The 14,882-nt window shown below is 39.0% G+C and overlaps 1 protein-coding gene across 2 annotated transcripts; it reads right to left on the reverse strand.

The window, feature by feature from the left end:
• Positions 1–427: 427 nt before the first annotated feature.
• On the reverse strand, positions 428–14,670 carry CNIH4 (cornichon family member 4). Of its 2 annotated transcripts, none has more exons than XM_005903720.2 (5): positions 14,512–14,670; positions 11,063–11,131; positions 5,826–5,938; positions 3,685–3,825; positions 428–625 (listed from the first exon to the last, which is right to left on the reverse strand). In XM_005903720.2, the coding sequence occupies exons 1-5, from the start codon at positions 14,578–14,580 to the stop codon at positions 598–600; spliced, it is 420 nt and encodes a 139-aa protein (XP_005903782.1). In that variant the 5' UTR covers positions 14,581–14,670; the 3' UTR covers positions 428–597. The 2 variants fall into 2 exon arrangements, with proteins under 2 accessions (XP_005903782.1, XP_014336287.1); XM_014480801.2 differs by lacking the exon at positions 14,512–14,670 and adding an exon at positions 8,937–9,112.
• Positions 14,671–14,882: the final 212 nt, after the last annotated feature.

Below are 14,882 nucleotides of genomic sequence, written 5' to 3' on the forward strand. Positions count from 1 at the left end.
AGGCAGGAATTACATTGTACCTGTAATGGCTTATAAGGCTTCACAAATTCAGCAAAGAAATATATTTTTTTGAAATGTCATTTTTAACATTCTTATGAAAAGATATTTGGCTTACAGTCTCATAAATCTGTAAACCATGTGAAATACAGGAAGCTGCCACAATATAGGCAAAAGGGTAGTTTAGTTTCTTTCCTCCTTTGCCCAGACTAACAACAGTATGGTTTTGCACTCTTGACCTGAAGAGCCACCTTGCTCATCTATTACACTTTCCGTTTACAGCATGTCCTTTACTCCTTGGCATGCAAGGCTGGAATGAGTCCTCTTCCTGCATACAAATAACTGTCTTCTATATACAGATGATGAAACACACCTTCACATGTTGGGGGTTCAGGCTAAAGTTGAGAACCAGAAAGCTACAAAAACTCAATTCATGTTTTTTAAATACTTTATATGGTAAAAATACAGCAAAAATATTTTTTGTTCAAAGAGGAAAAAATATACTGCTATGGTCACGGTTCTAAGGATGATTTAAGTAGTCTCTGGCTCCTCAACTGTGCACTGTAGTGTAGGCTGACTTCAACCACGGCTGCTCCAGCTTCAGTCATTTATCAAAGCTAAAATCATACTGTGGAGAGAAGAAAGTCATGTTACTAACGTTTCCTTAGGAATGTTCCTACAGAGTCTGTTCTGTACAGACCTGCAGCCCTAAGGCTCACCAGGTGACACTCATTTGGGCAAAAAGCAATACCTAAAGGGAAGAAGATCTATTTTGGGGCACCAAGAGGCTCTTATGTTTCAAGAAAGAAGGAAGGAAAGAAAGAAACCTGGGGTAGAGGCGAGGGTGGGGAGTATAACCTAAAACCAACGTTGGACTATAGTTGAGGAAAAACAGGCTATATCCAGGGAACAAACTTCAATTCTCTATGGAGGTCTCTGCACATGTTGTTCCTACTCCTGGGACCCCTCCTCTCACACCCTACATTACTCTCAGGCTTCATGACCCCCAGCTTTGGCACCTCCTCTGAGAAGCCGGCCTCTCAGCCCCCAGCAGTGGCCAGGCCTCCTTCCAGAGCTCTATCGCCTCTGCATGCCTCAGCTCCTGTCCACTTTCATCTTCCAGGTGACACCCACATACTGCCATCAGCAGGGTCCCAACTCCAACACAGGGATTCTGTGCTGCTCCTTTGTATCAAATGCAGTGTCTGACATGTGGTGATCACTCAATAAATACTCCATTAAAACCATCACATTTAACAAGAGTAACAAGACTATCATTTTTAACAGGAATCAGCCTTGCTCTGAGATCAAATGACTAAAAAACACAGAAATACCCTTACATTACTACTGCTAAAAGTGATTAGTTGTCCAAATTTAACAAAACTAAGAGTAAGCACTGCATAGCACAAATTAATGGTAATAACTAATATTTTTTAATGTGTTTTTTAGAGTTTACTAGAGATCAGCAAAAACCAAAGTGCTTTATATGCATTATCTCATTTAATCTGTATCATAATCCCATGAGGCAGATACTATTATTATCTCATTTTCAGATGAAGAAACTGAGGCACAGAGAGGGTAAGAAACTTGCCCTGGGTCACACCATGAGGAAGTAGTAGCTTCCACCAGATTAGTACCCAACAAACTCCAAAGGCATAGATTCCGCCAATCTCTATAGAAGATGGGCATTTTTTCCCTTTAATTCTATCTAACAAACCCCAAGTGTCCACAAGGTGCCCTGGTGCAACGCACCATGCAAGTGGTGGCAGGTGATCCAGAAGGAGCAGCATAAATCCCTACATTAGAAATTGGTGATTCAGAATTATACACACTTTTTAAAGACAACAACCAAAAGCTAAGAGAAAATTACTCTTCCATCCTGAATCCCTGGGCTACAGGGAAATGCCAAGGAATAAGGCAATAGCACCATGGCTAAAAATGATAAGCTAAGAAGGGAAGGGGAAAGGAAGGGGAAAGAAAGAAAAAGGACGCATTCACTGAAGAATGCAGCTCCTCAGTCAAACCAGTTTTATAGGTTGCCTATCTTTTATTTCATTGTAAAGGACCCTTCCTTAAACCTGCCCTCAACTGCTTTCTGATTCTTCCAATCCCCAGTCTTCAGTACATCTTCCCATCTCTTTAAATTCAATAGCTAAGAACTAAGAAAGTCTTGTCAATTTTAAAATCCTAAGACTTTTCTACTAAGCAAGATACTGTTCCCTAATCCTGTTTACACCCGGAAGTGTAACTACACTGGCTGTGCCCCTAGATGTCTCCAGAAGCTCATGTTATCAAGACTCAGGAGGCATCCACTCTAGTTTACTCTCCAAAAACATAAAACCTGGAGGGGAGAGGAGGATGAAGAAAGGATAACCACCTTGCTTTTTGCCTCTGACAAACAGAAGGGAACATATATGATAGTAATGATACCTTCATATGGTTTGACTTTAATAAAAATGAGAATAGATGTATCATTGTATTCTTAGTATTAAACTTCTTTGCTCTTTATGCTTTATGCTAGGATCTTTGCATCTTTAATGCTAGGATTAAAAATTAAACACATGAGCAATAAGTTAGGGTATGAGAACCAGAAACTGATACTACTGTGCTTTTTTGGTCCTATTTTTTAAAATATAGGAAAGCAAATAAAATAGTAAAAAGGAAACCATCTGAACTCTAATTTCAACCTAATTTATGCTAGTGGGTGGAATCAGCACAGCAAAAGAATTTTAGGAAGCCTGCTTTTTCAGGCAGAGGCTAAAATGGCTCTGACTTCTAAGCTATTTCAGAAAATAGCAATTTTTAGAAATTCTTATCTATGTACAATTTCTAATTATTAGGACTCTCTTGAGTGACAGTTTAATTCAGTACAAGTTTTTTCCCACTAGTCTTATACCCATGTGAAAATTAAAATTTACCTCAGGAAAACAAATATGATATAATTATGCTTGGATACAAAAGTTAAGCCTTGACTTCTAGCCTCTTAAAGGCTTAACCAAATCATACACACACATGACAATTTTTTTTTCTATTCTTTGGTCTATCCTATGGATCTATAATGGGTAAGGAAAGAAGTGGCATATTATCTCTAAAACTTTAGGTAATAAATTTAATTTTAAAACAGGATAGCATAAGGCTTGCAGTGTCTGACAGCTAATCCTTCATATTAATTCTTACTTCCAATCTAACTGGAAGACTGATGCTATCTTACCAGAACAGATCACTTGCATCTTGGAGAGAAGGCCATCACATCTAAATTCCCGAACACCAAGAAAGATCAGCCCAGTATGGATAAAAGTTGTTGAGAACTGCTGTCAGTGGTCTGACTCCCAGAAGACCCATGAGTGGGAAAGTCTCTGGGAGTACATTTAGAAATGCTTAAAACAGGCAGTAAGACCTCATAACTGGACACTAGGGCAGGGAAAGAAGAGCAAAGACAGTTTTAAGCCTGTGGACAGCCTCCACAGCTAAGGAGTAACTAATAACATGGAGTAACTCTACTGCAGGTCAGACAGAATGCTGATTCAATGACATGACATATAAAAAAAATCTACCTAAGTCACAAGAAACTCACATAACTCCCAAAAGTTTTGCAATGTCCAAATAAAATCTCACAGAATAGTAATATCTCACCCATCAAAAGCAGGCATGGCATCCGGGGAAATGCCAAGAGGACTGTAAACTCACCTGTAGAGATACATGAAGAAACAGAGCAGGTGGAAGCCAAGTTTGATCATGGCTTCTTTCATGTGTGACTTCAGCTGCCCTCGGTTGTGTATTTCTGTTGGATCAAATACTCCCATGTTACCACTTGGCACCATAATGTACCTGATAAATTAAAGGACGTACATACATTAGAAAGAAAATCAAACCATCAGCATATACACTGAAAAATAAGTAACCAGTAATAATCAAACTTTAAAAATGAATCAGTCATATTCAGACCATATACTGACAGGGTATTACAATGATATCACAGGTCATGACTTAAGTTTTCCTTTGAAAGATACAATACTATTAATTTTTGGTATAATTTCTGCTCTCTGAAACAAATCCACTAATATTCTAGAGAAGGATATTTTATGTACTAAGACCCTTTTACTCACTTTTTGTAGAAAACTACTGAATCAGTAATATCTATAGCCATCTTCCTTGAGACAAGTGAAAGGAGCTGCAAAGACCAAACCAACTTGATCAAGTTCTTAGCAACTTCTTCATCTACAAAGTTCTAAATTAATTAATGCAATTCCCTTCACCTTCACAACGTGTTTATAAGAAGAGTAGTGTCAAACATTATTCCCATTTCACAGATGACACTAAAGAGAGATTCTACATCCAGAACGTATGCTAAGCCACTTCAGTCATGACCAACTCTTTGTGACCCTATGGACTAGCCCACCAGGCTCCTCTATCCATGGGATTCTCCAGGTAAGAATACTACAGTGGGTTGCCATTTCCTATTCCAGGGAATCTTTCTGACCCAGGGATAGAACCCACATCTCTTACATCTCCTGCACAGGCAGATTCTTTACCACTAATGCAACCTGGGAAACCCAGAATAGAACACTCATATTTGATGCTCCTGCTGATCAATAGATGTGTCCCAATCTGAAAGGTAAATAAACAATACTTACCATAAAAGACCAATTTCAAGAAGACATAATTATTTAGAATAAATGCTACTGTGGTAAAATAAAACTCTTCTTCAGTGAAGACTATAAATGGATAGTTCAGACACAAACGCAGTACCTAACATTACATGACTCAAAAAAAGATTAGATTTAATTAAAATATAAATTTTATTTAGATTTAATTTACATCTAAATATTAAATTAAATACTGTTTTGACAAATAAGAACTGTACTTTTTATAGTGATGGAGGTATGACCACAGTGGGGGGAGAATAGGGCTACAAAGTTGGTACAGAAGATAAAGGCCATGGAAAGCATACACCTAGTCCCCAAACCAGACCAATTCAATTCAGTGTTCCCACAGACCCAGACTCAAAACATCTTGAAGACACTGCATTTAACATACTGTGAAGTCTATGGGGCTCCTGATAACATATAACACTTCGTATTTATGGAATACCGCTATGTACACAGTATTACAAATGATAATCTTCCTCAATGATTCCTTTTACAAGTAAGAAAACTGGGTAATTTTGAGAGCATCAGTGAGTTTAAGCATCTGAGCTTCAGCATTCACACTGTACCATCTGCACAACATGCATGTCCTAACCTAGTACCGTTCATGACCTCTTCCTTCTCTCATGTCCAAGCCTCTTCTAGTCCAACCTTGGGTTTCTCACCATTAGGTTTCTCAATTATGGCTTCTGAGAAATGCAAATGGCTCTCTGAGGTCCACAAATCTTAAATTCTCCCTCAAATCCTAGTAGCCCAAGTGAATATCTGGATAACATTTTTACATTATTTAGCATGCAAGATTTAAAATGAAATTTTCTTCAGAGCATGTCATGTACACTATAATTAAAAACTGCAGATATAAATAATAAAGACCTTATATTCTCAGGTTTTTCATTATTCATAAAGAAAAAAGGTAGATAAGGAAAAAACAACTCACAAGTCTTTAGACATTGCAACATTAAATATTTTTTTAACTTACACATGTAAATTTGTGTTTTTACTACAAGACTGAGCCATGCAAATTGCTACTTGCCCAATATACCAAAGTGAATAAAAATGTATGCTGATTTAATGACGTGTTCTGCTCTCATTTATGAGTAGCATATGTTTTATTGGAGAAAAGAAAGCTGTCAAATCTTAAATTTTTTTCTCTAAACAAAACAATAAACAGAACGTACTCACCGATATATATTCCAGGCAGCAACAGGCAAGTTGAGAAGGAAGATGAACCAGTGCAATGAGATGAGCATTAGTACAGTGACAAGAGTATGGCCAACCAATTCTGGAATCACCCACTGCAAGGGAAGAACATAGTTATCACATCTCATGCTGTGTTCTTCCTAAATGTACATGTTGCTGCTGCTGCTGCTAAGGCGCTTCAGTCGTGTCCGACTCTGTGCGACCCCATAGACGGCAGCCCAGCAGGCTCCCCCGTCCCTGAGATTCTCCAGGCAAGAACACTGGAGTGGGTTGCCATTTCCTTCTCCAATGCATGAAAGTGAAAAGAGAAAGTGAAGTCGCTCAGTCGTGTCCGACTCTTAGTGACCCCATGGACTGCAGCCTACCAGGCTCCTCCGTCCATGGGATTTTCCAGGCAAGAGTACTGGAGTGGGGTGCCATTGCCTTCTCCGAATGTACATGTTACTTGAAGCTAAATCAAAGGAGTACATCTTCCAAGCTAGTATTTCAAGATTATTTTTAGACTCAGATGTCCCAGATTTGCATACTGCTATCACTGCTTACCTCTTGCAAATATATCAGGACACAGCTTAAAAATAATGCACTTAAACTTTAATTACATTTTATCCTAAGCATAGGTTCAGATTCATTCACTAAGCAGGTATGAATGACAACTAGAGAAAAAACAGAATATTATTTACTCTCTTTTCCAATATCTGTGCTAAAATCTCTAATTTGGGATGGTTTATATCCACATTCATGCTGCCTTTCAAGTCAGAGTATCTATCTATACATTTCCAAGCTCCAGAACCCTGGGGAAAATAATCTCACATTTACCAAAAAAAAAAAGTACTTTAACAGCTTACAATATCAGTTCAAAGTTGAACAAATATGATAAAGGACCAGGATAAAAGAATCCCAGACTATTGCTTCTATAGCACCCAATGCCCTTATCCATGCTCTTTATTGTGTAATATTCTAGTTCTCATGTATCAAGAGCTACTGTGGCAGGCTCTCAATTCACCAATAGTCTTCCCCTCCTATGAGTAGAAAATGTTTCTTCTTTTGTTTTTTTTTAAAGACTTTTCTTTTCATGGAAGTTAACACCTAGTATTTATGGAGCCAGAAACTGGCACTCCCAACTTGCAGAAAGGAGGAAAATAAAGCTCAAGAGAGATGAGGTAACTTGCCCAAGGTCACACAGCTACACAGTGGCAGGCACTGATGTAACAGAGGCTCAGGCTCACTGGCCCCAGGTCTCCGGCATTTAGATTTCAGATGCATTTGGGGGTGGGGGTTGGGGGCCACTGCTGGGAGGGTTGTGGAATCTTAGTTGTACAACCAGGGATTAAACTCTCACCTTCGCAGTGAAAAGTGCAGAGTCCTAACCACTGGACCACCAGGGAATTTATTCCCTCAGATAGTATTTTTTGGCTACTTTTTTTTTTTTTTAATAAACAAGAAGGGATTTTCTGGGCCTTAAACCTAATTTGCAATCAACAAGGAAATTTAATATGTAAATTATTTTTAAAGTGTAACCAATTTAACATAATGCTATAATGGCAACCAACTCCAGTGTTCTTACCTGCAGAATTCCATGGACAGAAGAGCCTGGAGAACTACAGTCCATGGGTCTCAAAGAGTGGAACAAGACTGAGCTACTAACACATACACACAGTATGTGTAACCTGCAAAGTCAAATAAACCTGGAGCAAAACCCATGCTCTATCCTATTAGCTGTGCAACCTTAAGAAGCTACCTACCCTCTCTAAATCATGATTTCCTCATCTGTAAAATGGAGATAATAATACTTACATCTCAAGAGGTTGTTATTGAGAATTAGACCAAATAACATACATAAGCCACATGCAAAGCAAGCACTCAATAAATGTTAGCTGATGGTACTATTCCTCCCCTCCATGTTATCAGACCCACGCAGCAGTAGCTTTCAAACTGAACTTCTTACTATGGGCTGCACTTTGTTTTACATAAACACAAACCTAAAACAAAAGTTTCAGGAAGTGACACTTGACCTTATTATACTGGTATATTGGTTTACTGACTTTCAGCCAAGTCCTGTGTTCTCTTCCCTCATTAACAATGTGTTCTTCCCCTAACTTGTTCTCAGAATGCTAGCTCAAGGTTTGTTATCACCCAGGCAAGAGTTTGGAGGATCCTTCTCTGGAGTGCCTTAATGGCACAATAGAAAACACCTAAAAAAATTGCCATTTCAGGTACCCCCAAAAAAGGCAGAAACCAATCACCCTCAGTGAAGTCCACCTATCAGTCAATAGCCTGGACCACCCAATGAGCTTCCAATGAGTATTTTAGCATTTTATGATAAAGTATGACCAGAAAGCCACATATCAGAAACTGAGGAAAGCCCTCAGTATGAAATAAGGGGGAAAAAGAAAGAGAAAGGAACTTGGAAAAAACAGATATAATGTAGGAAGTAGAAGGAAATTTCAAAAACTACTATAATCAATATCCCAGAGAGATAAAGAGTCAAGTATGAACCAAGAGAACAAAAAGCTCTTAGAAATTAAAAGTTCAACATAAACTGTATACACACTAGAAAATTCAGAAGATAAAACAGCAAATCTTACAAGAAGGTAGAAAAAAAACTACAGGGACAAGAATAAGAAAAAAGAATTGGCAGATCAACCCAGCAGAAAAACATCCAGCAAATCCAAGTTGCTGAAAGAGAAGAGAGAAAATAGAGAGGGACGACATTATCAGAGAAAGAAGAAAATTTACCAGACTAAAGGAACCTCTCAGAAGCCTGCAAAATTCCCAAACACTGAGGATTACCATAAATAAATAAATAAAAAACACCAAGGGTAAAGAAAAGATTCTAAAGCTTCTGGAAAGGATGGAGGTGGGGGTGGGGGGAAAGGGGAGAGAAAGATCCCATCCAAAGGACAAGAAATCAAAATGCACCAGATTTCCCAACTTCATCAACACTGGAAGTTAAAAGACATTGATCAAGCAAACTCTGAAAAAAAAGAAGTCTTTTCTAACCTAGAATTCTATACTCAGAGAAACTGTCAATCAAGGGAAACGATTAGACATTTTCAAACATGCAAGGTCTCAAAAAATTTAATTCCCATGTACCGAATCTCAAGAAGCTACTCCAGCAAAATGAGGTAGTAAGCCAAGAGAAAAGAAGACATGATTTCCAAGAATCGGGAGATCCAACCAGGAGTCCCAAGATGGAAGCTGTGAAAAGGTCTAAGAGCAACTGCTCCAGACTATAGCAAGAGGATGGAGGTCTTGAGGAGAAATGTCACCTGGAAAAAAACAACTGATAGGTTATTTTATGTTTGAGCCATGTAGAAAATAGTACTGAAAGACTTTAAAGATGTTATCTGAAAAGACAAGCTATCCAAAAAAAAAAAAATTAGAAAGAAAAATATGATCACTGTCTGCCATAAGGCTCAGCAATAAAAAACATAATAGTACATCATGATATAAACATTAAATATGAACTTACCTGCAAACAAAAATAGAAAAACAGGAGTGATGTTTAGAAGTTGGTACCTAAGAACAAAATCTACCATATTGACTCAGAAATCGATAGATAATGTGTAAAATTGATAAATCAAGAAGTAGTGGGAGTTCCCTGGCAGCCTAGTGGTTAGGATTCTGGGCTTTCACTGCCTGAGTTCAGTTCCTGGTAGGGGAAGTGAGATTCTGCAACCCATGCAGTAGAGTAAAAAAAAGAAAGAAAGAAAGAAATAGCATTGTATGCACATAGAGAAATATGAATGTAAATATCAGAAAAAAATTAACAGTTCAAGTGTTGAAATCAGTTGCCCCTCAAAGGCAAAACAGATATGATTTTAAAGGGTCAGGAAGGGTCTGCTGTTTTCACTGTGAGCTTTCTAATACTCTAACTTTAGTTGTGTGCAAGTATAACTTTCACAAAAACAAACATTAAAAAAAAAAAACTACTTCAAATTGAAGGACTTACTGTCTCAATAGAAGAACACAGGTAATCTTTTCTTTGTATTTAAATTTTTATTTTTGTAAAAGAAAGCCCACAAAATATCCACTGAAAATACTGAGTAAGCAAGAAATATGAAACACACATACACATATACATATATGAGATGGATTTATCTCTCAGTAAAAAATTATTCTTCTAAAGATGAGAAGGCCTATTCAACCATACTTCAATTTTTTAAAAAGGGGGAAGACCCTGCCTGGCACACAGGAGGACTTTAATTTTTTTTAATTAATTAATTTAAATTTAAATTCTAAAAAAATTAAAAATAAAGATGAGGAGGACTGAAACTAATGAATGTTATATTTCAATTATATCTTGAGGAAAAACAAGAACTCTGAAAGCATACCAGATAAACAATCTTTTATTTAAATCTATCATTGTATTAAACCATATTCTGGAAAATTGGAAGGAAAGAAGGAAGGGAAGGACAGGAGAGGAGGAATATAGTTTGCCAGAAATTGTAACTTTTCAAGTATAACTCTATTTCCCTCATGGGTCAGAGAAACTAAGTAGGCTAAAGATGTGAAAAGACCCAAGAGAATTTTTAGGTCAAGCCAAAACGTGTTTCTCAATATTGTATTTTTTTTCAGCACTGTATTTTTATATACAATAAAAGTATTTTATTGAATATATAAATATTTTATGAAGTTTTTCTTTGGCCGCACTGCACAGCACAGTTTTAACCACTGGACCGCCAGGGAAATCCCCTTTACATGAACTTTTATACCCAAAAAACTTTTGCCTACTCATCTCATAAAATGAATCAGGACCAACTGGTTTCCTCATACTTAGAGAAGCTGGAAAATTCAAAGTTTTATTGCCAATATAAAATTTTGATTATATACTAAAGATAAAACAGTCTGAAAACAAATCAACTAATTCAATTTCTCATCCAGCCACAAAAAGGTCATCTTTCATTTAAAAAAAGATAGACTGAGCTCTTTCCCATGAGTAGGAAGGAGAGGGTTTCCACACAGAAGGCAAAAACAATTACCTGATAACGAACCTTTACTAGTCTGAGTAATGGACAAAGGGACAAGGAAAAAGAGTAAAGAAACAAAATTTCAAGTTAAGTATGCTTTCATGATCTAAAAATATTCCAAAGCACAGGAGCTCCACCAACATCTCGGTGTATACCAAAGACACACATGCTGACTATATATAATAATCTCTAGCACAGAAAATGGAGAACTGTCTTCAAGGTCAAAAAACGAGGAAAGACATGTCTTACCTTGTTTAATTTTGAGCAACATGATCTAGCATTAATGTAATCACATTCTAAATCAGACAATGTAATTATCTGACGATCAAGATAAGGAATTATTAGGTTTCTTTTATAATAACTATGTAAGTTTCAGAAAGCAACCCCAGTTGCAAGGCAGATTTGGATTTGACTTGAAAAGATTAAGTTCTTTCCTTAAAGCTCATTTATTAGACACCTAAATTTTCTCATTTATGTTCTTTCAACAAGTTATTTTTCACAAAATAATCCTCTTATTATGTGCAATTCTAATGTGATCCATATCAGAACATTCCACCAGGATTCCTCAAGTGTCGAACAGTGGCTACAAGAAATGGAAAATATGACCCATATAAACAGTTTAAATGTTATAAACCTTAATTCCCAACAGTAGAAAAAGTGTTTATTTATGATATATCCATAAAATATCTGAAAACTAAGATATGAAAAAAATAGGACACAAAACTATAAATTCAGCATGGTCGTAAGTCAGCAGTGTTTATGCTTTGAAAGTTGGATTACAGATAGTTTGTTTTCCCAGTACTTTTCCCTATCACCAAACTTTCCACAGTAAACATATATAAGTCCACTGGACTTACAGAAAAAATGGGTCTTAACACAAAATATAGACACACAAATAAAAATCTGAGGGACAGAAAGACAAAAAAGGAAAAGTCTTCCACTGAATGTGTATTTACTTTAAAATGCTCCCACAGCCTCCTCACAACAGTTGGGAGAAAAATGAGAAAGAAATCGCAAAATGTTGAAAAATCACTGAAATAACAGAAACATGGGATCTATTACACGACTTTTATGTTTGAAAGTGTCCAATAAAATAGGTAAAAAGAAATGCTCTCAAGTAAATTCTACACATTTCCATATGGATAGTCCCCCCTATTACCTCAACACAGCTAAAATCAAAATCATCACTTTCTCCCCAAACTGTTCCACCTCCAATTTGTTTTATTTCTCTCAATGACGTAAGCATTATTTGTCCAGGCTCAAAATATGGAAAGCTGTTTCTGGACTGTTTCATTATCTCAGAATCAACTGCTACCAGGTTCTGTCAATCATTTCTTTATAATGCCACTCACATTAATCCCTCCTTTCACCTGCCCACAATTAGCCCACAATTAGCACCCCACTCAGATCCAAATGAACCTGTTCTCCAGTGGTTTCTTACCTTCCAGTCTTTCCTGTTTCCAACCTACTCTGCAGACTTATCTTCATAACACACCACTTTGTTTACGTCAAAAAATTGTCAATGGCTCACTATTGCCTAGAGGATAAAAGTGAAAGCCTTTCTCCTTAACAGTCAAACCCTCCCAAACTGAATCTAATCCAGCCTTTCCAAACCGGACCTTCGGCTGCCACCAAAAATCAACCTTTTGCTCCAGATGGCCTATTCCTCCATCACCCAGAAATGCCATGAACACATCTGTCTCTGCACCTTTGCTCTCGACTGTCTAATTTTGAATATCCACCCCTTTCCTTCTCTGCATGTTTTCTTCTAGGTTCAAAGTCCAGGAAAACTCTCATTCCTACAAAATGTATACTCTGGTGATTTTCTACCTCTCGGCTCTACTATTAAGCTTGTACAACCATTCAAAAATACAATATGCTGAATTTCATCAAAACACATCCTGAATATACCTTAATGTTTAAGTCTAAAACTCCACCTAATATGTTTCTATATACATAAATTTGTGTAAGCCAAGGCTTTTTTTTTTTTTTTTGGTTATGCTGCCTGGCTTGCAGGATCAGGGCTAGAACCCAGGTCCCCAGCAGTGAGAGCACTAAGTTCTAACCACTGAACTGCCAGGGAATTCCCTAGACAAGGTTATTTTAAATTATTAAGACTAGTTTTCCAAACTGCAAAAAAAGAAATCCAAGTTTCATTTCTCTGAACTTAAGCTCCAGTTTCTTATGCCACGGGAGAGGTAGATCACCAAAAACTTCCTAAGGGATGCTGCACTTTCAAGTTCCCCAAGCCTAATAAAAAGTCAGGGTTCTCCTCATCAGAAACCATCAGTTAAAGCAAAAACTGCTGTTCAGTGAGAGGTGAGGCGGGAAGGCAGAGCAACATTTACTAAGCATTGGCTATCGGGCACGCATTGTGCTGCTAGACGCCTAGCACACCTCTACCGTGCACACATCTATCTATCTAGAAAGTAAACATTTCCCATTAAAAAAAACAACTACTGAGACTTAGAGAGGTGAAACAATGTGCATAGCAAATAACTAGCTAAGCAAGGAGTCTTGATTCCAAGTTTTGTCTCATCCCACTTTGACAGGTTGCCAGTCCATAATAAATTATAAAGCCACACTGAAAAATACTCTGTACAACCGTCCTAATGCCAGAATGCTCTGGCAAACAGTTTAATTCTGCCAGAAAGAGACGCATATAATTTCCAAGGGGAAAAAATAAAATGAAGAGTTTCTCATGCTTTTTCTTAGTTTACATTTAATTACTTAAAATTTGATTGTGCATTACATCACTGGGTGACAACTAAGACTAGAAGCTTCCTCAAGAGCAAAGTGGTAGCCCTACACGCTTTCTAGAGTTCAACGACCATTTATTAGCCTGGAAAATACAGTTTGAATACTATAGCGCGAACGGCTATACAAAATACGGAAGTTTTAAACACGCACCGACAGAGAAAACTTAAAGTTGAGAAACGAGGAGAATTAAATCACGTGTATAGATACTGAAATTTACAGATATGCAACCAACAAGGGCAACGAAATAATCAGCTGTAGCTGGTTTTTTAAAACAAACCGTTCCCAGCACTCCCTACAAAACCGCATCGTGAAAGAAACACTTCACTCGCTTTTGAAATGAGTCAACTTGGGGATGTGAAAGGTTCCCTACAAGTTCTAAAACCCGCGAGAACAAAGGGGCAGGCAGCGGGGGAGTTGCCCAAAGAATGACAAGAGGCGCCAAATCGTCTCCGCCTAGCTCAGCGCGGGACCGTCCACGAGAGACCGCCCCCGGGACGTGGGCCCTCGCTCTCCGGACCCCGGACATCAGGCGAAGGGCCCGGGCACAGGGCAGCTGCAAGACAAACCGTGATCCTTCTCTCTCGAGGGCCAAAAAAGAAGTAAACCGCGACCCTCTCCCCCGAGGGCCATAAGGAAAAGCCAAGTGCCAGTGTTGGCGCATGGCAGAGCGGGTCTGGGCGTCGCGGGGAGCAGAAGCGGCGGGCAGGCCGGGCCCGGGCGCTTCGAGAATAAGGCCCGCTCGGACCCCCAGGTGAGGGGCGGAGTTGGGCCACCGAGCTCGCCTCCAGCAGTGCCAGCACCCAGGGTACCCGCGCCCGACGCCGGCCACCTCCCTCGTTCCCTCGACCCTGCCCTGGCCCCTACACGGGCCCAACCCCAGCCCGGTCCCTCGGACAGAGGGCCCCAGGCCGGCCTCCGCCCGTCTCAGGCAAGGATACGAAGTACACCGAAAGGAAGATGAGCGCGCAACAGTCGAGGAGAGAGAAGACAAACACCACCGCCTCCATCCTCCTCCGCCGCCGCCGCCGCCGCAGCCACCGCTGCCGCGCCGCTTCTTCCGTCAAACCGGCTCAAGAGACCCGACCAGCCCCGCCCCGCCCCGCCTCCGGATAGTCTTTGCCCTGGCTTGTCGGGTCGTGTAGTCCGCTCCGCCAGGCCGCGGCATGCCGGGAGTTGTAGTCCATTTAAAAAAACTTTACCTCCCTAAGTCTGATGCATGCTGGGAAATGTGATTCAGAAGTACGAATACCTATCAAAACGGTGGACCAAGTCTCTGTCCTAAATCTGATTATTTCCAGAGATGTGACGA

The sequence above is a fragment of the Bos mutus genome, chromosome 16 (assembly GCF_027580195.1).
Source record: "Bos mutus isolate GX-2022 chromosome 16, NWIPB_WYAK_1.1, whole genome shotgun sequence".
NCBI lineage: Eukaryota > Metazoa > Chordata > Mammalia > Artiodactyla > Bovidae > Bos > Bos mutus.